Below are 27,713 nucleotides of genomic sequence, written 5' to 3'. Positions count from 1 at the left end.
CCCCCCCCCCACACACACACACACACACTTTAACCCCCCCTAATAAACAGCAGGGAGCTGAGAAGATGATAAAGTCTCTGTATTCGTCTTCAAAGACAGAAAATTCCCCTGAATATTACATTTAACAGTGAATTCTCAGGACAGTATTTTTGCAATCAGAGCCTCTCGACTCTGGAACTTTTACTGATTTTCCATGATGTGATGTTGTGGTTCTATCTTTTTATCTTGTGCTTTGTCGCTTTTTATATTAATCCTTGTAATTTGTATTCACTTTTGCTTATTTGACGTGTATCGGAAAAGAGTTTCCTCTTTTTCTGTAAAAGCACATCATATAGTTGTGTTCTTAACTTCTTAAAGGTGATCTGAAGTTATTATCACTCATGTTCAGGGATATTATATCATAGATTCATTTCTTATACTTATATTCCTGAAAGTACAATCATATATAGTTGAAAAACAGCAATTCATGAGTGGCCTGTGTGTAATAAGACAGGTGCATGTAAAAGCCTCTGTCATGCTTTATTTGTTTAGGTCACCCCTCTTTAACGCCCCCTAATAAACAGCAGGGAGACAAAGACATTATAAAGTCTCTGTTTTCATCCTTAAAGACAGAAAATCCCCCTTAATATTACTCAGAATGGTGAACCTGAAGAGATGCAGCTTAAAGATTCTGTGGAATCTTTAAATCATGAGTTTTATGACCCATTTTTTACATCTTGCTTTTTATATTTACCCATTCTTTATTGCTTTTATTCAAAATCGTAGTTTTTTTCCTCTTTTCTGTGCATGCGTGTACTATTTATATTTTTTTGCTTCATCTTGCAAAAAGCACTTTGTGCACTTGTGTTTGAAAATGCACTAAGGGGAACCACTAAAACATGACTGAGTCCTGGTTTTTCACATTTTGGGGACAGGTATGGCCTCCAGAGTCCCAAATATAAGTATTAAAATAATTAAAAAGTCGATTTTGCATAATACGGGCCCTTTAAATACAATTATTATTACTATAAAACTGTTGTATTTGAATATTAATCTCCTTAAAATGACATGGCAAAACAATTAAAGGTCAAATAAGAAGAAAAAAACACACACACACCATGATCTAAATATGCGAAGACAGAAATGATAAAAACAGATGATTCCTCTGTCTGTGTGGTTTCCATATCCAGCCACCAGTTTTCCACATGAGGAGCCAGTCTGTGTGTGTGTGTGTGTGTGTGTGTGTGTGTGTGTGTGTGTGTGTGTGTGTGTGTGTGTGTGTGTGTGTGTGTGTGTGTGTGTGTGTGTGTGTGTGTGTGTGTGTGTGTGTGTGTGTGTGTGTGTGTGTGTTTGAGGCGACGGCAGCTGGCCGGCGGTATGAAGGAAGTTGACAAAACCAGACTGGTGGCCCCCAGCGCTGACACTGACCTCTCGTCTGCTGTCAGACCCCGGAGAGGTCACTCGCACACAGAACTGCCTTTCTGCTCCGCTCAGAATGATCTGCATGCAGGCCTGTGCATGGTCTGTCAGTCAGTGCACTGCAATCAGGGAGAAATAGCAACACATGAATGAAAGGCATTAACGTGTCAGAAAACTACAATTATAGAGCAACATTTTCATACCCGGTTTATATTATACAATATTTTTTTTTCCTTTATAAATCATTGGTTGTTTGCATAAGAAATGTCAGTTAAATACATCATATAGGAGACAAACACAGTGATATTTGAGAAGTGAAATAAAGTTTATATGATTTACAAAAATAATTATTTAAACAAAATGAGGCATGTGCATAAGTTTAAGCACCACAAAAGAAAACGTTTGTGCATCCTCCTTTTGAGGAAATAACAGCCTCTAAACGCTTCCTATAGCTTCCAATTAGAAGCTGTTGTTGGCTGAAGGTATTTTGGACCATTCTTCTTTACAAAACAGCTCCAGTTCAGTCAGGTTTGATGGTTTCCGAGCATGGACAGCCTGCTTTAAATAACACCACAAATTTTGAATAATATTCAGGTCTGGGGACTGAGATGGCCGTTCCAGAACGTTGTATTTGTTCCTCTGCATGAATGCCTTAGTAGATTTTGAGCAGTGTTTAGGGTCGTCGTCTTGTTGAAAGATCCATGCATAACACCCCTTGTTTTGCCCAAATAACTCTATTTTAGTTTCATCAGTCCATAGCACCTTATACCAAAATGAAGCTGTTTTGTCCAAAAGTGCTTTAGCATATCTCAAGCGACTCCGTTTGCAGAGAAAAGGCTTTTTGTGACACCATCTGCAGCAAGATGATGTTGTAGGTCTTTGGAGCTGGTCTGTGGGTTGACTGTGACTGTTCTCACCATCCTTCCCCTCTGCTTATCTGAGATTTTTCTTAGTCTGCCACGTCGGGCTTAACTAGAACTGTGCCTGTGGTCTTCCAATTCCTCACAATGTTCCTCACAGTTGAAACTGAGAGCTTAAATCTCTGAGATAGCTTTCTGTATCCTTCCCCTAAACCATGATGTTGAACAATCATTGTTTTCAGGTCATTTGAGAGTTGTTTTGAGGCTCCCATGTTGCCACTCTTCAGAGAAGATGCAAAGAGGAGAAACACTTACAACTGGCCTCCTTAAATACTCTTTCTCATGATAGAATTCGCCCATTTTTGGAGATCAAAGGTCACTGAGGTCACCAAACCAATTTTGAGTTCCAATAATTAGTGCTAAAGTTATTGAAATCAATAAAATGACAAGGTTGGCTAAATTTACGCACATGCCTAATTTTGTTTAAATAATTCTTGCACTTTTTGTAAATCATATAAACCTTATTTCACTTCTCGAATATCACTGTGTTTGTCTCCTATATGATATATTTAACTGAAAAGTCTTATTCAAACAACCAATGATTGACCAACCACTGAAAATTATGAACATTTACAGAGGTACCCAAACTTTTGCATACCACTGTATCGGTAAAAAGTAACAGTAAAGCCTAAAATAGAATGAAAACCTGCAACATCTACATTATTATATAAGTTTTGTCAGTACATCTGAGCTGCCTCCAACAATAGTTTAATAACTATACAATTTATTAATATTTTAATGTGGCCTAGATAAGCAGACGATGGTTGTAAATTAGCAATGTAACAAATTTAACATCGATAATTAATGTTACAGCTAGAGGAGTATCTAAACCTACGCAAATTAAAATATTCAACCTTTAAATCATTTCATACTATATAAAACATTTTTCTCCAATACCTGAAGTAAATTATAAATTAAAACGAGTATTTCCATTAAAATAAAGTACACATAGAACTGTTTAAAGTTCATAACTTAAAGACATGCATATAAGAGGTGGCTTTACCAGTTCAGCTGAAATAAAATGGTGGCGACGACAGTGAAGCTTTGCTGCCACCTAGTGTCTGCTCCTGTGGAAGACATTATGGACACAGCAGCGTCTACACAGATTGATACAGTTAAGGTGTTTAATTTTAAAACACAGCATTCAACCTCAATGTAACCACAGGTTTTAACATGTACACATTTTTAGAAACTGCAAAAATAATGTATAAAATAAAAATAACAATAATAATAAAAAAAAATGATTACATCTAGTGATTAAAAAAAAAAAAAAAAAACACAATGAAAAACTTGGACTCTATTGACCATATTCACATTAATGAAGCAACATAATGCTCGCTACAGATTCTTAAACGGAATTTGAAAAAAAAACCCATCTACGAGCAAATCAAATTAAGAATATTTTAAAATGTAAAATTAGCCTTTTAAGAAATTTAAATGTAAATGTCAATCTGACATTTTGTACATGTTCACAATCTGTACAACAAACAAAAACTATGAAAAACAACAATCAGAGTAATAAAGTCTCACAGAGCAGAAATGTCTCGCTCATTTTCTCCTTTTGAGCAAAGAGGCCTAAAATAAAGACATTTTTTAAAAGATATTCAGAGTAAAAGATTTGTGCTGCTTTCGTTCTCCCTTTGTCGTTGGCACAGTCTCAAAAATAACAATAAAGTAAAACATAGTCCTGTATTGGTCACAGAGAAGTTAAGAACAAACGTCTCATTCCACATATGGAGAGTCATCATGCTTCAACAGGAACACGTTCCAGTTTATACACAGAGCAGAGCTTTTGAAGCATTCCTTCACTGCATCCACTCACATTCTCCTGCTGCTGCTGTTAGAAACACTAAAACACATTTGGGAGACACAGGACGGCAGGTGATCGATGCTGTTCCTCCGAGGAAACTGCGATGTGCGACATTTTCCCACATAAATGTGCATTAAAACTTCTGCTGGAGAAAAATGTGAGTGGATTTTCTATCTCTGAACTTCTACATTTGGTAGAGTAGAGCGTTGCCAGGCTGTGTGTATATATGTGTGTGTGTGTGTGTGTGTGTGTGTGCATACATATATACAGTACACAATTCCCTGTCCTGTTAAAGAAAATTAAGCTTTACAACTTGAAGAGAACCATGTGCAGTCTGGTGAAGAAAGGGCACCGCAAATGATCTAAAGCAATATTGTTGAGGACATCACACACTCGTCTATATTCCAGTGCTTCACCATCGTCGTTAAAAAAAGGAAGAAGAAAAAAAACAAAGCTTCCAGTGGTATAAAAACCTCTCCCCAGCTGCATTTCCATCATGCAGCTCGTCTTTGTCCTAATAGAATCCTCTGAGAGCGTCAAAGAAGTTCACAGCTTCACGAGTTCAAGTTTACAGTCACTGCTGTGGAAAAGTGGCTCATTTATGTCCCCCCTCCCCCCCAAAGAAATGCCACAGGAAATAACAGTGTCCAAAAACCTGTACCACATGCAATGCTGCAGGAAAACTGGTCCCAGGTGTCAGATTTAAGACAATATCTATGTGAGCTAAGTGTAATATATAGTATGTCAATATTCACAGGAGAATAATGCAAATATTGTGTTTCACAAGCAGAAAGAAAACATGAGCAACACAGATGTCGCCTTATGAGACTGACCTACGCGTTCAACGTGAGAACATTCCTCCCATCGTTCACGTGTCCCCGCACACACTCACACACACACACACTCACACACAGAAAGGGCTGCGTTACAGTACTTGAAACAAAACAACCAGCAGTAATCAGTGTTAGTCTACGAGCACTTCCAGAGTACTCGACACTGCAGTGCTTTCTTTAGATGTGACGCTGTACAGCAGTCACTGAGCGTTCAGGAAATAAAAGAGGAATTAAATAAAGGAGTGTAAAAAGTCAGTCAGCCAGAGTTCAGAGAAGGAGGAGAATTAAGACCATGGATGAGAGAATAAATACATTTTTCAGGCTTATTAAAATCTAATAATCCTTTTTTTTTTTTCCTTCACGCTGTTGGAGAATTCTTTTCCCTAATGCAGATTGAGAATTCCTTTGGTTACACCTGAGCACAATTTATAAGAGATATAAGAAATCACAAAAAGCTAAGACGGGTGTCGTTGTACAATACAGAGATTTTAACGTGGGGGGCCGTGAAAGCACCTTCGGATCCATCAGCTCACACGCCTTTACCGTAGAGCAATTTATCCATGTAAAAGGAAAACTAAAATTGTCAACCTGCACAAAAATCAATTCTCAAACTGCATAAAGGAAAAAAACATGCATGAAAAAATCTCAATATGTATTAAAAAAAAATCGAATTATTTTTCCTCATCCTTCATAGATTTCTGTATGAGATTAGATTTGATGTTTGTTCACCTTTACTTCAACCAAAAGCACATTTGCTTTTTTGATCTGAAGTTAGTTAAAAGTTGAGGGAAGCAGGAGGTGGAGGAGAAAAAGATGTGTGGGTAAAAAACAAACAAACCCCAAAAAAGACTGACTGACGGGATGAGTGAGTGACTGTGACTGAAGAGTCGTCAGTGCTGCAGACAGGATGAGTTTAGCGTTGGAGTTCCTCCACTACTGCTGCTGCTGCTGTTGCTGCTGCTGCTGCTGCTGGAGGGTTGTTGGGATCTGGTCGGCCGTTGGCCAGGTACTTCGCCCGCATGCTGGAGGTGTACTGTGTCAAAGAAACACAAAATGACACATGGAGGAAAATGTGAATCACCATATCTCTCTAGTTTAAAATGTGAAGGAGACCACAACATACAAGACACATTCTGTGTAGGATTTGAACTGAAACTCAAAGGTAAAGGTTTCTAAAAACGCAAAGGGACATAGATAAAAAAGGCTCAAAACTTTGCAGAGTAAGAAGAACAATCGTCTGGGTGAAGAAAACATACAGATAGACAGACTGGACATGCATTTAAAAAGCAGTGCCAAACACGAATCGCTCCACAGATCAGACAAAATCCTACACAGATGACCTTTCAAACTAAAACTCCAGAACTTAGGAATCTAAAGGGAGCATAAATGATTCAAATGCACAAAGAACATCACAGCAGCTGCTAAAGAGGACCAGGATAGCAGAGTAAAGGAGAAGAGTTACACAGATTCAGATTCCAGATGAATTTGTTTTATTTTTTTTGGCTGCTGTTAACCTTCGTACTCTTTCATATACATTTAGGATGCGACCATGCACACAAACACAAAGGCTGCATTTCAAACTCAGTGAAAAACAGTATGTCGACGTCTTGTCTGTCAAATAACATCCTTATGTTGTGATGTGATCACCTTTCAGAGCCATTTTGGACCAAGAATAATCTTAGATATTAAAGCAAATGATTCAACCGGAACTACATACTGATTCTCAACTGTCTCAAAAATCAAGGGTTTTCTGACACTGGAAGCCTTCCCCCAGGCATCATGTAGAAACATATACATAATTTCTAATTCTAATACTTTGGCAAACATAAACAGGAAGTAAAACAAGGCAATGTATTCAGTCAGTGAGCTTTCATCATGATAAGCCTTATTGTTTAGCCTTTATTAACCACAAGGGCCAAATTAGAAAAGAAATCACCGTTAAGAAATCTTTATGTCCTTTTCCTCTTCATGTCTTTACCTCACAGTCTGCTAGTTTTTTTTAGGCAGTTATTCGACCAAAAATAGGAGCATGACATGGCAACTAAAACCTTGCGAGAGGTCACACAACAGAAGTGCGCAGCCATTGTCTGAAGCCTAAAGACACAGCAGTCTTCACATCAGTGAAACTGCTTCAAACTGCTTTAACTGCTTCATAATTTGATGGTGACGCATCACTGACTCATAGGTCACAGTGGGCCTGGAGACAGAATTACAGCATCACGCGCTCCCCCTGATTACGTCTGTGGTGCAATAGGGAAACATGCAGCCTGGGGCCACGGAAAACAAAACATCAGGTGAGACACCGGGTGATACAGGATTCAGGACAGGGGAGGGAGGAAGGGAGAGAGGGAGTGAAAGTTAGAGGGGTCCAGCAGTCCCTGTGAGATCTGGGCAAAGGGAGGAGAAGAGCTGGGAGTTTTGGGAGGTGGTACAGAGGAGGGACAGGCCAACAGGTGGAGGAGACGGGCATGTTCTGTACCTGTTAGCATAGCAGATGAAGTTACCAAAACGATCTTGAACTCTCCGAAGGCTTTAACTGCCAGCACTGATCGCTGTTACTGTCCCCAGCAGTCAAATACAACTGTATGGATTCGCCCAAACAAAAGGGAAAAAAAGAACGACAAGAAGAGAGTATAGAAAAGTGACACAAAGCAGCGTCGAGGTCCAAGTAGACACACAGACACCAGGGAGAACAGGAGGTCTGGTAGAGATTCAGGCCAGAGTTGGGGCAGTAGGGAATAACCGAGTATGGCTTGTAATACTAATACTCGTAAATACTAATAATGTTATTTATTATTTCACCATCTGTAAACTGGACAAAGTTCATCGAGACAAAAAGCCAGCAATGACAGGAAACCTGCAAATCTCCTGTGCTGAGAGCATCTCGCTTGTAAATGCATGTATGGTATTGTAGGGTTTGATGAAAATACGAGAACAATTGATGGGCAATGTGCAGGACTGTTTTTGTTTACATATAAACAAAAGCTTCATATCCATGTGGGGGAACATTTTTTTTTATTGTACCACAGTCTTCTGTAAAAAAAGATAGGTTAGCTCAGTGTGTGGATCACTCGGATTATGTATGAGAAATGAACTCCATGTTTACTAGAGCTGCACAATATGGTAAACTGATTATTGCTGCATCACAGTTGTAATGTTCATCTAAGAATATATTTTGGAGTCTGTCAACAAACAAAACACATTTTTACACCTCAAGAGCAAATTTGGTTGGGCTGTTATATTCACATTTTTATCAAATAATTGCAGTGTTTTTATACTTTTGATTATCACTGTGGAACTAATATAAACTGGTTTATAGAGTAAAATTTAATGTTGAGTGTTTTGTCATGCTATCATAAAGGTGTATAGGGTTTAAAGCATGTGTTATTTGTGTTTCTAAGGCTGTGTATCTATGGCTAGTTAAATGAAGATTTTCCAAAAAGACAAACTGTACAGATGTGACTTTCACAGAGAACCATGAACCTTGAGAAATACTGGAGAACTGAACATTTCATTCTGCTGGCTTGAGAACTATCGGCTGATATGCCATACATAGAAACTTTATTGGTTTAAATTGTATACTATAGGATAAAGTAAAGATCAAGTGATTTGACTTTCAGTGAAGTGAAGTAGGTGAAAAGAAGAATATGCTGATAATAGTGGTTTTGTTCTAGGGCAGAAATGGGCTAATCTACTGTAGGAAAAGACTGCATTTTAATATGAAAGGACCAGTTTCCCATTCTATCTGCAAAAACAATCATACAAGGCTGGTATTCGGGCATTTTTAAGTAGCTACTACTGTACCAGCACAAGAAGAACTCTAAATGATGCAAGATTGTGGAAACTGGAGCAGGCATAGTTCCCCAGGGAGCTAGGGAGCTTCCCCATCTCTAGAAAACTGTTTTGAATCAAGTATTCTGCTGATTCTATTATAAATTAAGTTAAAAAAAAAAAGTAATGTAACGTTATGTAATGTTGAATAACATTTTTTTTTTCTTACATGACCAATCATTCATTCTATGTATGTGGTGGAAAAGTAAAGAGAGGTTTGCCAAGTTTCTACTTTTGTTTCATAGTTCCTTGAACATTTAGTTGATAAGTCAGACAGACAGTTGCTGTCTTAAGACCCAGAGGTCCTGCTACAGCTTTCAAATTCATACAGGGAACACAACACTTACCGAGGGGGGAGGAGACTCTCGTCCGATCAGAGGCGTGTTCTCACAGCGAGAATTCTGGAAGCTAGCATTCTGAGCCCTGTTGAATTAAATGCATAGTGAGATGAAACAGAACAAGCACATGTACAGTGTTGAAACCCTGCATATTGCTTTCTGGGTGTTATACTGAATGATTGAAAAGTCTCCAAATCAGCGGTCATGATTCTAGTGCAGAGCCAGAAACTGGGGGATCGTCCGCTATCATTTTTCCTAGCAGACTTCAGTCATATGAAGGAAGGTTTGGGCTTTCACATGGATCACAGCAGGACAGCAACAGCTGGATCTGCTGTCCACTTCATGACTTTGTACAAGAGAACTGAGCTCTCTCTGGAAATATGAGCTGACTTCTGAGGACACTGCGCATCTAATATCAGCTGACATTGAGAAAATAATTAATCTTCCATGTCTGCCTTTCATTTGTTGCTTTCTTTTCAAATTCACAGTAGCTTAAAACAGTGGCGACTTACATGTATTCTGTAACAGGCGCATTGCTGACAGTGTGGGCGGCAGCGGGGATGGAGGTCTCACTGCCATAGCTGCTGCCGCAGCTGTACAGGCTGGGCATGTGGACCCGGTAAAGATTATCATTGTTTTGCCTTCCTCCATGGCTCAGAGACTCGTCCTCACTGTCCTCCTCATTTCTGCAAAAACACAAACAATACTTTACCACCGCCACCAGAGGGAACCCCTGTCCTAATTCATTGACAAAAGGAGCATGAAAAACTCCACAAGGTCTGTCAGGCTTTGATTCAATCTCAGGACTGGCTGAGGTACAGAAAACAAGATGATTTCTCTGTTTTTAAAAGCAAAGAACATGCAATTTATTTGACTGACTAACCTTAATGGGGCAGAACAAAGACTACACAGTTTCCCAACAGTACTGTACTAAGTCTTAGGTCAACACCAGCTTTGTTGTTTTTATGTCAGTCAAATTCTGTGATCATTGGCATTTAGATTGGAATGATGTGACTGAAAGTCTGCCTTATATATTAGCAAACTGTCAGAGTTTAAGTAATTCAACATGAGTATGTAATACTCTAGAGTGTCTTGAATAAACCTGAAGCAATAGAACTTTTTCACAGCAGATATTTCTATTTATGAAATAGCAGGACAAACACAGGTTTTAACAATAACATTAATTTAGTGTTCCACGCCAATTTTAAGAAAGCCAGGTCTATAACACAATATTTGACACATAAACCTATATTTTCTGGATGTGTTCTCATCAAGTTTTTGCGAAATAATTATACTTCATGGTCATACGATTGCTAAAACAACACATCTAATGGTAGTACCTTTCTTTAGCATTAGCAGAATAACTGGCTTACTGTCAGATAGATTACACAGGCTTCTCTTCAAACACTGAGACTCAATACTGTACAGTGCATCACATCAACAGTATAATTGACAGAACAATGACACTGGTATCATGGAGCTCGTCTCCCCCTAGTGAAGACACACACGGGCATTTCCAGCCTGTCTAACATGTGAGGTCATAGCACAAGGTGTAATATTTTAGTACAGATTCCAGCACATTTTCAAATCAGCACCGTCAGAAATAAACAAACAAACGTGTGCATCCATTGATAGTGCTGATAAAAATAGATACATATTTTAAGTGTTGAATAATAACAACATAAATCTATAAATAAATGAATCAATTAATTAAACCCACAATTTCAAGCTGTAGCTCTCGATGGGATAAAGAGAACGAGCCTAAACGCATCATTACAAGCAAACAAGCTCAGCAGGAACTACCTAGAAGAAGAGAGTGACAGCGTGAAAGCCTTTGCTTTGTAACAGGAAGCTCCAGCTGAGATCAAACTGATCAAAACCCCCCACACATCTCCCCAATTGCAAAAGGGATCAGTTAATTATGTGCTGCAGCTGAGCTGACAGCTGTGCTTTCCTCAAAGCCATTCTGAAAACCTTATCTGCTGCTTATAAGAGAAAGAAATCATTCTGATTTCACCCTTCAGAAGGTGGTTAAGATAGATTAGACCATCTCGGCACAATTGGGGGGATAAACGGTAGTCATTTATTTGAAGAAGCAGCTGGAGCATCCTGGACTCTTTCCAGTGATGAACACGGCCTTGTCTTTAACGGCAAACACACAAGTCTTATATAAAATAGTCTTCTCATCTGTGTAGAGGTTTTTTTAATCTGAAATTGTTTGTCAGCGTCAAACTTGTGCTGCATAAAAACACAAAAGGGTTAAAAGGAATGCCCTGAAACTAATAATTAATTGATAAGCTTATCCTATTCAATTATTTCTCACTGTATATGCAGCCCTGCACAGAATGTGAACCGTAAAAGCTTTTTCGCAGGTTCCTGCGTGGTTGTGGGTTGACCGAGGTTTAGTTCAGGACAGCAGTGGACAGTTTACCTCTTGCCCCGCCAGGTGTGAGGCACACTGCAAACAATCGAGCTGAACATGAGAGCAGTGACGAAGGAGAAGAACACGAGGTAGATGAGGCCTTCAAGTCCATCATAACACAGCCCCGTCATGGCCTGCACAAAGTCCTACAACAAGAGGAGGGACATATATTATAGTGGCATGTATAGAAAAATCAGTGCTTGCATACAAATGTCTGAACATTTAAAGCTGCAGTGATGTTTTTGTTGATATCATGAACAGAAATGATGCAATGTCATTTGTATGCAGTGTCTTCCATCTGAATACAGGCTCTGTCAGACACGACTGAGGGAGCGTTTGTGTGTTGTATGAATTTGTGTGCATGGCGGGAGAAATACACATTTATTCCGTCAAACTGCAGTATGACTACGTTTTTTTTTAGCAGTAAAATTAACTTCCAAAACTTTTCGTGGGCAGTTCTGTCGCAGGGCAACATTAGAACTAAACACTGCTCAACTGAGAAACACAGAAAGTCATGTGGAGCTGATAAGGCTTAATCAACATTGCATGAACACATCTGACAATGGTTTGAGTGTAACAGACATTTGTTTATATTAAAAGTTATGCCCTGCAGTTTTAAGTTTGAAAGAGCACAAAAAAAAAACAAAAAAAACAACAAGCGTTGCCATTTTTATATTTCAGCATGAGGATTGTTGGATCTTTTAAATTCACCCTGCTGTGATTTAAAGTAGGTCAAACCAATGAGCTCACAGTTGGAAGACAGAGCATTTTTACCTGGGTTTGAAAAGAGACACTATGCTATCACCACCATGACTGAGAAACTAAATTTTTTATGCACTGCACAGGAGAAACACATTTCACATTCTACTGAAGTTACTCTAATTTTCAAGAAATAACACGCTTTGGTGGGATGAAAGAGCAGAGGAGGGAGCGACAAGAAAGAGATCCACATAACGGTTGTGATACAAGAGCTTGCACATGTGCACTTAAAACTTTGAGAGCCCCAAGGTACAATCCTCCAAAGCAAAGTGACAGCCAAGAATTTATCATTCAGCTAGCTTCATAACTGATACGCTGCCAGTATTGGTTGGAACAGGAACTTGCATACAGGAAGGCAAATGTTATTTACAGTGACAGGTGTATTCAGCTGCACAAGTATTAAAAAAACAGCCTTATAGAACTACACTACACACCACAAAAGTGTCATAACAACTCAATCCTTAGGTACTTTCTCCAGCAGACATAGAGAGACATTTTCTCCTCCCTGCTCACCATGTGTAGACTGCGACAGTCCACCAGTGCAGTGAGCTGATGTAGGTTGATCTCAGTGGTGTTCAGGATCCCCTGAATCTCCTCCAAACTTCCCTGGAAACACATGACGAAAAAGAAAAACTGCTGACAAAGACTTGAAACTTTTTGTACATTTAGACAACAATGCAAAACAAAATGGATTTGTACAAAAATCAATCACAAAAAGTGGCAGCTTCCTGCAAGATAATTTAAAACACCAAGAACATACAATGAAAAACTGCACAAAGGAAGCAGGTGAACAATGCACTTATTTTCCATTCTACACCCATTTACAAGGGATGTGCCTTTCACTAATATACAGTACAACAGGACCGGCAGCTCCAGCTGAAAAAACAGATTTCCATGTCTGATACATTTTAACATGCCGTCGCTCCTCTTCCTCCTGTTCACATCACACACAGCAGAAAATAGCCTGATTATCTGATAGGAGAGTTTCTACGAGCTCAGCACATTTTGTGCCTCTGTCTGTTCCCAAAGTCAGCTCTCATTTGTGCTTCTGTCATCACAGTTAAGGACCAGCACTGGACATCACCTCAGTGCTACACTGGCAGGCCCAGTGAAAGCCTAATGCAGCTAAATGGAGGTAATGCATGTCCCTGGTGGGCTTTCAGAAGATCTTTATGTGGACAGGTATGCTTCACTTTTCTGCTGATCAGTCCTTTGGTCCCATTGACTATACTGTTATCACCAAATGTACAGTAGTATAGGACAATTTGCAGCACGGAGGTAACAACTAGTACTAAATTGGTACCAGTTTCTTATCACCAAAGTATCAATGAACATCTGGACAAACAGTGCTGCCATCAATATTAATCTAACATTTATTGAATCTTTGCTGGCATTTTCTAATCCACTAATGATGGTGAAGTTGCCATGATTGTAGATAAGCGCTCGAAAGTTTGGGCTCACTTTGCTTAAAGGTCACATAGAGTGGTCCTGTTGCACATATATGTTAGTAATGGAGGTCTACGTAGATATATTAACTTGTTTTTATGGTTAAAAAACAAGTTGCTGGAAACAAGCTGATAGAAATATGTCCTTTTTGAAGCACTTGTCAGCCGCGCAATTTCAGACATAAATCTCGCCTGAGAAGACAGACTGTGTTGTGATTGGCCAGTACCCCGGAAGTGACATTCGGCACACCCGCTATCAGAAGATCAGAAGCGCAGCTCCCCCTTCTGGAAAGGTGGATGCACTGCTCCTCATTATCAAAAGATTGTTTTAACAGTGTTTAAAAATAGCTTCTTCACGACTCCCCGCCGCAGTCCCTTTTATGACTTTGACCCGGAGTCAGACCCAGAGTCAGAAGACACTGTCGCTCGTGAAACACCTCCACAACGGACGTTATTCTTCTTCTGCGGCTAATGTACGCAACCGGATGTGCCCGGACTCGTGCCCGGAGCAGGACGATCGGCTGTTCCGGAGAACCGCTATTTACGTAACTATAACGTGATTTTCAGAGATTTCGCTGAGCCCGAGATTACAATAAAACACAGTGTTCTTAGCAATGGCTGAACTGTTTGTTGTGAAACTTCAGGGCTTCATAAACAAGGTAATGACGCAGATACACACTAAAAGTTAAGCTTTCAAAAAAATGCAGCAACAGTGAGACATTTGGCTACAACTAAAAATATGATAAGCAGTACCAGTATCGGTATCAGCATTGACAAAATCCTAATAATACCCATCCTTAGTAAAAAAAAAAAAGAACACGTAATGTGCCATTGCCAGTACAGAGTGTATTAATTAGGGGACTGGAAACACACCTTAGTTTGTTTATACTCTCTGGTGGCAGAACGCAGCAGTTCGGACACATCATCTTGCATCTCCACCAACGCTTTGTGACTGCCCGAAAGTTTCTGAAATGAGGAATGAGAAGTGTAGCAGCACATCTTAACTGTCGTTTCAGGGTTTATTTATAACAAAGAACATTGTGTTGCTTTGTGGTCAACATGAGAACCTGTGAAAGCAAGCTGGCTGGTTACAGATATGAGCTCAAAGCCTTACAGCATGTACACATATAGCTTTTGTTTCTGTACTAACAATAGATACCTGGGATTTAGCAGCGTTCAAAGATGATTGACTCTATGATTTATTCATGTGGCTTGAAAGATAAAATGCAGACATTCCATTAAAGCAAACTGTAGATTCACAGTTAAAGTGTAATTCTACTTTACTATGAACACTGACATCTAGCACACAGACTGAGAAGCAGGCGTATGCTATCTGCAGAGACACACAGGAAACGCTGCCCTGCAGAATGGGAAGTATTGTGCGATTGCATGAGAAAAAGTCTGTTATTGAGGCAATGGGAGTGGCTCAATGTGCCCACTTGAATTCCTACATTAAGAAGTTGATCATGTAGTTAAAATGTGTGTTATATTGTATTCACCAAGATTTATATCATATAGATTATAGCAATGAATGTGACTTAATTTAATACATTTAAAATAGATAAATAGTCAAACATGTTGAAAACTCACACAATCAGAAAATGTTTTGATAAAATGGGCAACAAACCTGTTGGAAGGGGTTGGTTTTTTCCAAATTGCAACTAAGATAGTGCTGCAGGATTTCTGTGAGTTCAAGACAGAACAGAACACAATAGATTAGAACATGTACAGGCAGCTATAACCAACAATGAAATTCATTATCTCAAACAACTGTTTCTCAAATGCTTTGTGTATGAAATATGAAAACAATAGATCCACTTTTTTGTCCAAACAAAAAAGGAAATGTAACTTTTATAACAGTCTCACATTTGTGTCACAACAACTGAGGATTGTGGAATGTTTCATTAAAAAGATATTTAAATAACCAAGCTATTAGTATTAGCTCTGTTCTCACCACCACATCCACACAAACATTGTTTTGTTTGTGAAATCTATATTATTGTTGTTTTTGAATGTGAGCTGGTTCTGTCGGAAATTCAGATGCTTGACTACCCAGGGATTCCTGTTATGGCTTTATGGACCAGTTTAAGAACAAGCACACCAGTGAGACTCGTCATGAGTTAGTAGTCATGACTACTAACTGTTGTATCACTTTTTGTGTCACTCTGTTCTTCTAGGTGGTTCCTCCTGAGGTTGTTTGCTTTTAACACAAAATGGAAAAGGTAAAGTTAACAAACAGCTCTCAGTGCTTCTGTGCACTTGAGGAAGCTGATGCATTCAGTCTATATTAGCTCTGTTTTTAGTCTCCATCTAAAGACCAAAACAAACTGTAAAGCTCTCTAAAGCTAAGGGGAAGTGCAGATTCAAGTGATAATCCTCTGTGGTTTGAGTTTACAGCTTTAAAACATGGTTATGTGTCGTAATTCTGGTATCACACTGCACTGTGCTCGTCATAACCCCTGAGTAACTGCTTCATCTACCACTGCTTTGCTTTTAGAAAGTGTCCATGAGAAAATGTCTTTTCATGTTCTACCTCTGTCTCGTCATATTTGCTGCTCCCGTGGTAAAGCCTGCCTACGGCTGCAACTGTGCACATGCTGAGCTAATCCTGGGCTCTGAGGAGAAATGTTCCAAGACCACTAAGACAACTTCAAAAGACGGCGTTACAGTATATATGAATTAAACATATTTTTCTCTCAATGGAGAAAGATTTCAGCAACACCAAAACATGCAGTCAGAGAGAGGTTTAGGTGGCACCCCTATGATGGCACTCCAAGCAATTACCTCTGTAGATGTATTGATAAATTACAACATGACTATAAATGTGTGCTTTTTCCACTCCACTATAAACCAAAGCAAGATTTTACTGCCCACTTCAATATTCTCTTCCAAATGACAGTAGTGGGTTAAGAGTCTATGAGAAATCCTTTCATGACTAAAAAGCTATGGCAATATCCACACATACAAACTGCGAGAACACCTACACAGACCTAACAAGTGACATCCACGCACACATGCATCCACACAACTGCTGTGTCAGGAGCTTCTTTCCCACACAGCTGAGCATGAGAGGAGGATTTCCGGTGCAGAGAAGCTTGTGTCAATCCACTTCTCATACACACGCCCACACACACTCATGTCAGGAAGAACAGATTTCCTGGAGTCTGATGCTCAATACTTGTGTCACTTCTAATATTTGTTGTTTTTTTTTTGCCACTGTCCATGTGGCAAAAAAAAAAGATCTACTCATGACTTAGGATAAAACCTCTGAAAGAATGCAGCGAACAAGACAGAGGCTTTATTCTGCTTGATGATCAAATTCATTATCAGTGATTTACTTCTTCTAATACACTTGCTTCATTGTTGGACAGAGATTTTGCAGCTAATTATAGTGGTTAAAAAAAAAGTCTTGGCAGGGTTACAGAGTCCAAATAAAATTAGTTCAAATTCCGAGCTTCACATAAAACTCTGCAAGTATTTTGTCATTGTAGATTTTCCAGCAAGAGGAGCAGCTGACGACAACAAGAAAAAGCTCAACAGAGCGACTGGCCTCTGAATAAAAAACGTATGTACATCTTTTTTTGATTCAAAGTCCTTGTCTTAGAAAAAGAGAAGCAGCTCATGTTTCACAAAAGAAACCAGCAGAAATACAAAAGCCAAACTTTCACTCTCTGTTTGGATTAAGATCATGTGTCTTACATTACTACAAAGAGAGGAGAAAAGACAAGAATGAAAATAGTGAAACAATTGCACACACTTTGCTCATTTAAGAGTAAACAGAGAGCTGACATCTGAGGGCAAAAATTTTAATAAAAATGGAGATTTTAATCAACTGGTACAAATCTGTATTACAGTCTTAATCCATTCATTCTACATAGTTAACATGCGGAAAAGAGAGGGAAAATATAGAACTGAAAATCCCCATACTGCATGAATCCACCTCAGGGCAAAATACAGCTTCATATGCTGCTGAATGATACACTGCAGAGAATAAGTTGGTACTCATAAATAACAGGATCCATACAGCACAATATATATAGCTGATGCGCTGTGTACTCAGCAGTCACCATATTTCAACATAGGAGAGGAGTGACAGGACAAATAATTCACACATTTATTATTTATTTTTATTCCACAGAAGCATCTTATTTGGATTTTCCGTGAACTGAAGAATGGATGCAGGAAATGTAACGTCTCTGATCTTCTTCTAAGCTCCTCTTATCTCACTTGCACATTCCGCTTCACACACAAACCCAAGGCACAACATTTTTTTTCCTAGCTCATCTCACACACACTCGCATCCCATCATGGGACAGATTGGGCAATTACTAAAATGAGACACCACAGAGAGGCTCATGCACAGGTTAAAAAGGCAGCCATTGCCCTCCCAACCCTGCCGCAGTAAATTTACAGGCTTTTTTAATGGGCCATTTGATGAGACTAGACTTGCACAATACACAGGCCTTCTGACTGAATAAACACAAATCCTTCTCCTTTAACAACATGCACGTGAAAGGCACTTTAGATGTTATTCATACCTTGATTGATGACTCCATACTGGTCGGCCACTTTTGTGATGTAAGTATCAGGGGAAACGCAGAAGTCACTAGAGGTCTAGGAAAACCAAGACGGGGGGAAGAAGCCAGTTAAAAGAGACATTTTTAACAACAATGGAGTGAAACGGCATCACAGATGCTCCTTTTAATTTACTGTCGTCTCCCATGTAACTCGAGTAATAGATCAGTTTTACAGTGTGACAGGCTGAGTGTGTCTCCACCACAGAGCAATCATACAAATTAAGTTAAGCTCATTTAAATGTGAAAGTCTGATTCATCTGCAGAGGCAGAAAATCATCCGCATGAATGTTTAATTTGCATTAATCAAGATTCAGATTTGTCAACATCATTTCATCCTCATGGAGAATGAGCCTGAAAATGTCTGTCTGAATTAAGTGATAAACAAACATTATACAATCCTGGATTTGTGCTGTCACTGTCTGGATTTCAGTCGTTTTGTGTGCGGCAGCCAAATTAATTGATTCAGCCCCCTGTGGCTACAGAGCTAATTCCGGTCGTTTTGCTAGTGATCACATTTTTTAATTACTGGCATTAGACATGAGGATGTTACAGAGTGACCAGAAACATAAATACTCCCCACAATACATTCTGTGAAACAATTATGCTTCATGTTTTTAATGATCACTCGTCGCAACAGAGCTCATTTTTTACAAATACCTAAAATCTTACACTAATTATGGGAGACAAAATCCCCCTCTGAGGCCAAACTCTGTAATCAGTGGCTGTGTTATCCAATCACACCCAGCAAACTGTGGCAGCGCTACCTGGAAAACAACATCATGCACTGATGGAGACACTTACCAGGGAGACGGACAATTCCAGCCCAAGGGAGACCCAGCTGACAACCAGAGCCACTACACCGAACAAGCACACCCTGGGGACACAGAAACGAGATGTGAGGATTATAAGCGTCTTTACTGTGCTGTGCTTTTCACACAAACATCAACAATTAAATACACTGAAGGAGATTCGTTTAAGCCTCGTGGTGTTTTCCAATTAGACCAGATTTTTGTCACAAGCTGCATCGCTACACTAATCAAGCAATTAATATTAACTGATTCTTAAACTGACAGAAAATGATAGGCAACAATTCTAACTGTTTAATCATTTTAAGACACTGTCAAGGAAAAAATAAATTGTTGTTCCAGGTTCTAATGTGAATATCTGTGTTTTCATGTTTTATCTTTAGTCTTTGGCTAAAACGAGACATTGAGAAGATGGATATTTTCCACTATTTTCTGACAGTGTACTACTAACAATCCATAAAATTATCCATAAACACCTTACATTTTTAAGATAAGAATTTTGTTAAGTGCAGATACAAACTGATGCTTGAAACCCAAGTGTGGTTAAAAAAAAGAGAAGCTTTTTTCATATTTGATAAAGACGCTTTTTCGCCTGTAAAAATGCATATGAAAAATAAAGGGGGGGTAAATGTTTTAGTAATTTATGAGGAGGAAGATGTCACAAAAAGTAAAAATAAAATAAAAGGAAGTCAAATGGTACAAATTTCTGGAATTAAACATTAAATTTTCATCAAAAGTACATGCAAATGTCGTGACATTATACTGCCATTCAATAAATCGTGACTGGGCTGATACTTTATAGAGCACAAATTCACCCCGACTACATTATAATGATGAGGTGGCTCTGATGAGTGTGTGGGTTGTTCTTGTACAGCAATTGCATATTCACATAGTGACAAGAACTAAAATAATTTCCCTGGGCAGAGTAATTTCTCCCCTATGTGCTCTTGTGGCCATGATCTTGTGAGGAGACTCACCCTATAAGTGTTCCCTTGGAGTTGCGAATGAGGCCAAACAGCACCAGAAGGCAGATGAGGACATCGAACAGTAGCAGGCTTATGTAGCCCAGCCACCTGTGAGGACAAATGCCATCAACGATACATGGACGAGAGCAGCACAACAAACAATCTCTCAACAGAGCTCTATATTAAAAACACACTCAATGATTGCTTTTTCTCTTTTAATGCCACACGTTTTTCTGCTATGTAAAACTGAACTGAATTAGGATAAGACTTTGTTAGTCCCAATCGACACATGAATTCAGAAAAAAAAAATCATAGTTATTTCATTTCAGCTTTAAATGAATGGCCATCTGTGACAATACTAAACAAATAGTGACCTACTTGATTATTTATAGATTTATGGAAAGTAAAAAAAAACCCATAGGGACTGCCACAGCACCATCTTCAACATTTTCTATGACTCTCAGATGCAGATTTCAGCTGCCTACACTTATAATTCAGAGTCATATCTCAACCAGGGACCAACTTTCCACCTTTCAACAATATGTGGACTCAGAGACGAGCAATAGCTGAGTGTTTGTGGGGATGTAAATTATTAATGTGTGTCTGCCTAGACATAAAATCTATTGTGTGTAATGTTCATCTGCTTTTTAATACTGCTGCAGCTGCTTCAGCTTGCCTGAGATAAGTTTGTGAACTAAAATGTACCGATGTTGGAGCCTTTGCAAAGACAGGGATGGATGATGTATAGCCGTTACTATAGACTTACCTGTACCAGTCATACAGCTCAATCTGGACCGCCAGCTCCTCCAGGGAGATGTTGCTGTTGTCCCAGAAGGGAATCTTGACCATCTGTCTGACCAGCTCGTCCAGTTGGTCTTGCAGCTTTTGGATGATAGACAGGTAGTCCGCATGCTGTGCATACTGTCCCTCAAGCTGTTGTAGATTGCCATCTACTGTCTGGTTCAATGAGGATGTACTCTCATATACCTAAAATCATCACAGTGACAAAACATGTCATGCTTGACCTTGAAATGGAGGATTCACCACAAAGCTTTAATGGTAGAGGAAACCAGGACTGCTCATGGCCGCAGTGATATTAATTATTAAACATGTTGGTTTACGCTCTCAGTCTTACCAGCTTCTGCACTCCTATGATTGTGTGGTTAGCGTGGCGTAGGGAATATGTCAGCCGACTCACTCCATCACAAGTCTCACCGTTCCCATAGAAACCAACAGCAATGCCAGCACTGAGGGGGAGACAAAAAGGAGGGAGGGGAGACAGGGTGGTGAGAAGGAGGGATTAGCTAAAAAGGACACAGACAGGAGACAGAGATGAGAGCGAGCAAGCGAGGGGGACAGTGAGCCAGTGGGAGAGGCGTGTGAACTCCACATTAACCCTGTCGGCTCAGACCGTGGTCAACGGGCTCCTTTGAGCTGCAGCAGAAAGACTCCATAGAGAACCATGGAAACACAGAGGAATGGACCAGCTATGCCCCAAACCCCTCACTGCAGCTGACAAAGGCTGTACTGAGGCAGGAAATGGGCTCTCATTTGCACAGACAGGCCCAGGTTGCAGCAAAACAGTTCTGGCACCTGAACCAGCAACACTTTCTACAGGTACATCAGCGGGAAAAATACTTTCACAATTACATGAAATGTCTGAAAGTTTAGTTACCAGCATTAATGCTTAAAGTGTACTTAAAAATTTTGCAAATGGATAAGTGATTCACAGAACTGTCTTGTGTGACAAAATATGAACTTGTTTTTTTTGTAGTACTAATGTGAAAACAGAGGGTTTGGTTGTGACATATCTTCAGCTGTTGCTGCTGCTGTGTGGGTCTTTTTTGCAAATACCCATCGAACACTAGAGCAGATATCGTGAAATGGGGTGATAAGTGAATTGCTACAAGCAAAGTTTAACAGCACTCAGGTAGCTGTCAGTTGATTCTCCTCCTTCCTGGAGGCCTGAAAAATCTCTTTCTCTCACACACACGCAGCAAATATTAAATCAACCACTTTGCTTAAATGTGCACATGTAGAAACGAAACACTTCTCAATCAGTGCTGTAGAAAACAACTTTGTGTGTAAATAAAACAAACTTTGAAGATGATTAAAAGATGCCAATTGTGAAATCATTGTCAGAGAACAAAAGTGAAACGAGAGATGTCTGACCCACCCTACTTTGCTCTCACTACTCTTGCTAAAACACATTTGTGCGTGGGTGTACGAGCACATGCATGCACAGATACAGTGATTGTGAGGCAGTTCTTCTACTCATCAGGTCCCCGAGCTCTTTGTGCTTCCCCGAATCTCCTGCGATGGCTCTCCAGTGGCCCATCAACAGGAGGAGGAAAACAGGAAACAAATACAGTGTTCAGGGAAAGAGAGTATGGCCAGCTGGTACAGTTCTCACACTACCGTTTTGGAAGAATAAAAATAACAAAACATAAGATCACAGCCAACGCAACCCTCCTATTGTTCTTTGGGTTTACACAATTTCAGATGTATAGTGCATCCTTAATTACTGCACAAACACAACAGGGGTTTTTATGAGACTATGGGATATTTTTAAACATTTTTTGCCTTAAATGCTACACTTCTAGCGTATTTCTTGGTCAAAAATGGGATTGTTAAGAAGTTATTTCACTGTGATTTCATCTGACTTATGATCACTCTTTCTTGTGAAACTTGGTTATTTTCCAACCAAATAAGGAGACAATATAGCATACAGTAAGGTTTATTTATGCCCTGGGGACATAGATAAGCAGACTCTTTAAGGCAGTTTCCTGCCTCTCAATGAAGCTTAACGCTTTTGCACAGCCTTCAGCTAAGACTAGAATTGTTGACAAGCATCCTGCTGCTTCCTGTTTCTTTGTCTGTGGGTGTGTAGATGCATAGCAAGCACCAACTTAAGAGTGAATGCCACTTGCAGAAAATGCAGACAGTATGCCTCTTGATGACTATTTACTGAGATTTGATTGCATGCCTTCTTTCCTTCTTTGCTACAGTGAGTTCATTTAGGATAAAGAACCCTTTGTGCGAACCAAAAAAAACACTGTTTTTGGGCATCCAGAACCATACAGCTGACAGTTTGACTCACCTGCAGACAAGTGTTGCTATGATAACACACCAGGCTGTGCAGCAGCAGTCCGCGTTGGGCTGCTCCACATTTTTGCTTCGCCGGCAGCACAGGCAAATGGAGTAGAAGAGCAAAAACAGCAGATCCAGGGCCAGACAGGCGAGCGCCACACCTCCAAATAACAGGATGGACTGATGGACAACAAAGGGGGGTTATGGAAATTTCACTGTCAAAACCACTTTCATGTCAATATCAGTGAGCTTAATGGACTTCAATTTTCCACAGAGGCACAGTATAGTACAGTAGAGTTTTAAGACCCGAGTGCTTCAGCAGCTTTATATTGTCTGCTTTGCAATGAGATACTTTGATTTTTGTGTTTTGACTATCAGGGGAAGTTAGTTTTCACCCTCTGTCCAAAGTAAAAACTCAAGGTACGTTGTGAGTAAGCACCCTCTAACACACTTTATAATTATAAGAAAACATACAGTATATAAACGCAGACAGTACCTTTCCCTATGATATGAAAACAAGCAAAGCAAAAGTGGACTGGATTTTCATCTCAAAGTAGAGAACAGTCTGTTTTAAGCAAAAATAAATACACATACAATGGTAGACTTTATGTACCAGAGACAATTGAAAAAAAGCCACAATGAAAGGGTTCTTTCAGATGAGGGATAATTACAAAATGCTGAGTGACATTATTGGAGAGACAAATACTACCAAGAACAACTCCAACCGAACAGACATGGCCATATCCACCATCTCACGGTCACCATTACACTGCACTAGAAAACTTTTATACCTAGCAGTAGAGAAATATACAGTGACAGTTAAACCTCTCTGCCGTCAGTAGCTCTTCCTATGTAGGTCACACGGTTGTTCACTGTACGCTCCTGAGGATTCATGGCTGGTGCAAATTTCCATCCTGACACTTTTGTTTTTTGGAAAATCCAGTGTTCTATTTGTTCTGTTTTTCCCCAACACAGCATTATAGTAACAGACGCACCCTGATGCAGTGGCTGGTTGATGTTCATGCATGTCATTGAATTCAAAACATGTCAGCGTGCAAAAAGTATTGTGAGACCATACCAGAGACTGTATATAAAATGTGGACATTAACAATGATGTGACAGCTGGTATCATCCAATAAGTGCCTGGTTGCAGTTGAAGTCAATGAACTTATGGTTGCACAACCGCAACATGGTGCTGGTCAAATAGCAAATCTTGCTGCATTAAAATGGGAGTTCATTTCTTATTGGTGATGTCATTAACAGTTGCCACTTGGACCAAACCCATGAATCCCAGACGGAGATACAAACCAGACTCACAGATGCAAGTGAATGATTCAGCTCCTAAATGTTTTTCAGCTTAGTTCAGCTAAAGTGTCCATTCTTCTATATTATCTGTGTCTCACTGTTATGTGGTGAAATATTGAGCAGCACCACTCACAGCCCAGCCATCTGGACATGTCAAGACTTCCCCTGAAGCCTGAATGAGAGCAGTCAGGTCACTGACAATAATTAACAGCTTGTCATCACAGTAGGCTAATAATTACGGTTTAACAGGCCAGCCCAATGATTACCTCTTTTATGTTGCTCTTGTTGAGTTAAATATGTGTGGAAAGTGAGATAATGTGCTTTAACAGCCGAATAAGCTGAATGTTTTATTATAAATGTATTATAGTTGAATCCAGCATATTCAGTTCCCATGAACACCCTCATTTAACACCAATGTTGTTTATTTTGAACCTTTCCCTGTTCATGCCAGGTGTCAAACATGTACATATCCAACTATTGTCCAGTTCTTGAACCCTTCCTGTATTTTGCCAAAATAAAATGCTCCAAATCACACCCAAGAGAGCCACATAATAACAATAAAAGGGTACAAAATGTTATGGTAAATGGATTCTTGGGCCACTTTAATGATCTTTCTTAAAATGCTTTTATATGAAACATAGTGCAATAAATCATAGATTAAACATTGATGCCTTCAAGAGAAAACAAAGAGAACAACTCTGGATCAAATGTGTGACATAAACAGTTAGGTATACAGTATAACACAAGGGCGGGCTATCTTAAATCACTTGAATTGCTTTCATATTCATGTAGATACAATCTTTGAAAAACACACCTCAGCTGATGATTAATATTTCTAACATGTTTCCCCACTTCTCAGGAACAGCGTTTCAATTCTGGATTTTCTGACTCACACTTCCATGTTAAAAAAGGAGCTGCTCAATCTCATGACTCACTAAAAATGTTCCCATTTCTGGCAGTTTTCCCACTTCTGTTAAACTTATCCCAGAGCCTACTGTTCGTCACTGGCATCCTACATACTTATTAACTCTGTCTCTTAAATCAATCAATAAAGACAATTTTTTATTCTTATTTAGCTATTCATAGAAATAATAACAAACACAAAAACTACCCATCTTACCAGACAACGGATGAGTTAATTGAACCGTTGAATCAACAGTTCAATTAAGACAGTTGAAGTATTAACCAGCTTTCTGAATATAAAGCTTTCACACGTGATTATAAATTCAATTTATCGGATTTCTCACATTGAACAGTTTTATGAACAATTTCTGTTCTGAGACACATAACATCCACACCAGCTGAAACAAACTGTATCAAGATCAATTTAAACTAACGACTTGCAAGACTAAAACCAAGTATGGCTTGATCTAAATTTTGTAAGTCTCCAACAAAATTGTCCATATGAACAAAAGTTTTGCTGATCTCTTCTCCCCTGGTCTAAGCTGTTCAGCCGCCATACAACCAGTTTACCCGTTATAATCTGAAATTAATGTGAAAGGTTACTGAGGTCAATTTAGGTGGCTTGGATTACACTATGCAATGCCAGCTGACCGGTGTCAGGAATAGGTCAAGACTTCAAGGCTACAGCAGATGGTGACATAGATCTAAAGGTGAAGGCAGAGAACAGGTGGAGACAGGTTACAGGTCACTCCTCTCTGAGGAGACTGATTCACAAATGCCATCAGCATCACAACCTCCTCTTAAAGGTGGACGATGCTATTGTACTTCATACAGTTACTAACACTGCTGCAACTTTTTTGATATAGGGCAAATAAGTCAGTGAGGTGGGCCTTACCTGTTGATACGTCCAGTCCTCTGGTTGGAAATCGCTGCTAATTTGTTCAAACTTGAGGTTGAAATGTGGGAATTTGTGTATCAGGTTCACCCACCATGGTGGAGAGTAGCTAACCACTGCTGCCATGGCGAGCATCAGTGAGATCTGCTGAACAAGCAAGGATGCTTGAAAGTGGAAACAGTCATAAAGTCTGTCTGTATCCTGGAAGAGATCAGAAAAACAAAAGCATTATTAAAGATGCTACCTTATCTAACACATAAGAACACTACTCATCAGCCAAAACTTTAAAGCCAGTTACCTCCCTTAACTTATCATATTGAACATGGGATGGTAGCAAATTTTCCAATCATGATTATTCTGACCATAATAACTATGGTTGAAAATATTATTGCAATTGACAGTAAAGTAAGTATTGACAGTAAAATACATAAAATACAACATAGACTGATTTAGTTCCATAAGCGTCTTATACATTAGCTACGATTAGTATGATGATTGGAATTCACCATTTACTTGTTTTATGGTAACTCACAATAATATATATATATATATATATATAATCATTTTCTAAAATCTAATTCATCCGAGTTCGGCAAGTTTAGGACACAAACATGCAATGAATAAATGAATAAATGAATAAATAAAAACAAGCTATCAATGTAGCAAAAAGTAGGAAGTTTAATTACACTATTATACCTTAAATGCAAAATTAAATACAAAACAACTATATCCATATATGGGTAAATATACACACACTGACTAGCCACAACATTAAGATTAATATGAATATAGAATGGCAACCAAATACGCATTTAAAAACGATCTTTGAGTTTAATAGCGTGAAACTATTGTAAATGAAATGCAAAATAAATAAACAATTGAAATAAATATACACTGACCAGCCACAACATTAACACAAATAAGTACCTAAATGCCAACCAAATACACACTGAATACTGGCTTACACGACCATAATTAGCAGTTAGCTGATCTAAAGCTTAGCTAGTTAGCCTGTTAACTAGTCAACTTAACGTTGCGCCGAGAGTTGTGTCACTGTCTGAATTCCACTTGCAATGTTAGATTTTAACCACTTAAGTGCTGCAGTCCAAAAAAACCTGGGTTATTTCAACCCACCGTTTAAATTCGTTAAACGTACCTGTGGTGTTAGCTAGCGTTAACCCGGCTAACGTTAGCCGGTGTAGAAGCTGGTTAGTTCAGTCCGCTGAGCCTCGTAAAAAAGTCTCTTTTGTCTCTTGACATTTTGCTCCGCGGGTCGTAAACATCACATCCTGTTTGTTTGTTTTCTTGCTTGTCTGTGTCGGTACTAGTTCCTCAGACCATGTCCCGCAGTCTCTCACTCCAACACTTTAAGCTCCTCCGAGTTAAATCTCCATCCAGTTACTACTGAAGCCCAGA

The 27,713-nt window shown here is 39.2% G+C and overlaps 1 protein-coding gene across 1 annotated transcript; it reads right to left on the bottom strand.

The window, feature by feature from the left end:
* Positions 1 to 5,054: 5,054 nt before the first annotated feature.
* Positions 5,055 to 27,587, bottom strand: ttyh3a (tweety family member 3a). Its single transcript, XM_083896630.1, has 15 exons — positions 27,454 to 27,587; positions 26,298 to 26,498; positions 23,205 to 23,374; positions 21,240 to 21,351; positions 20,871 to 21,091; positions 20,117 to 20,212; positions 19,135 to 19,207; positions 18,295 to 18,370; positions 15,384 to 15,439; positions 14,630 to 14,722; positions 12,825 to 12,917; positions 11,562 to 11,698; positions 9,643 to 9,816; positions 9,140 to 9,215; positions 5,055 to 5,994 (listed from the first exon to the last, which is right to left on the bottom strand). Exons 2-15 carry the CDS (start codon positions 26,430 to 26,432, stop codon positions 5,875 to 5,877), a joined length of 1,632 nt encoding a protein of 543 aa, XP_083752756.1. The 5' UTR covers positions 26,433 to 26,498; positions 27,454 to 27,587; the 3' UTR covers positions 5,055 to 5,874.
* Positions 27,588 to 27,713: the final 126 nt, after the last annotated feature.

Source organism: Microchirus variegatus (assembly GCF_963457635.1).
Source record: "Microchirus variegatus genome assembly, chromosome: 10".
Taxonomy (NCBI): domain Eukaryota; kingdom Metazoa; phylum Chordata; class Actinopteri; order Pleuronectiformes; family Soleidae; genus Microchirus; species Microchirus variegatus.
Note: the sequence above shows the minus strand (reverse complement) of the source record. Positions and strands in the feature narration are given on the sequence as shown.

Coding starts and splice junctions, on each gene's coding strand:
- ttyh3a (XM_083896630.1), bottom strand. CDS start 26,432: ATGCTCGCCATGGCAGCAGTGGTTAGCTACTCTCCACCATGGTGGGTG. Junction 21,092..21,239: donor TCATAGGAGTGCAGAAGCTG/GTAAGACTGAGA, acceptor TGATGATTTTAG/GTATATGAGAGTACATCCTC. Junction 9,216..9,642: donor GCGCCTGTTACAGAATACAT/GTAAGTCGCCAC, acceptor TTAATTCAACAG/GGCTCAGAATGCTAGCTTCC.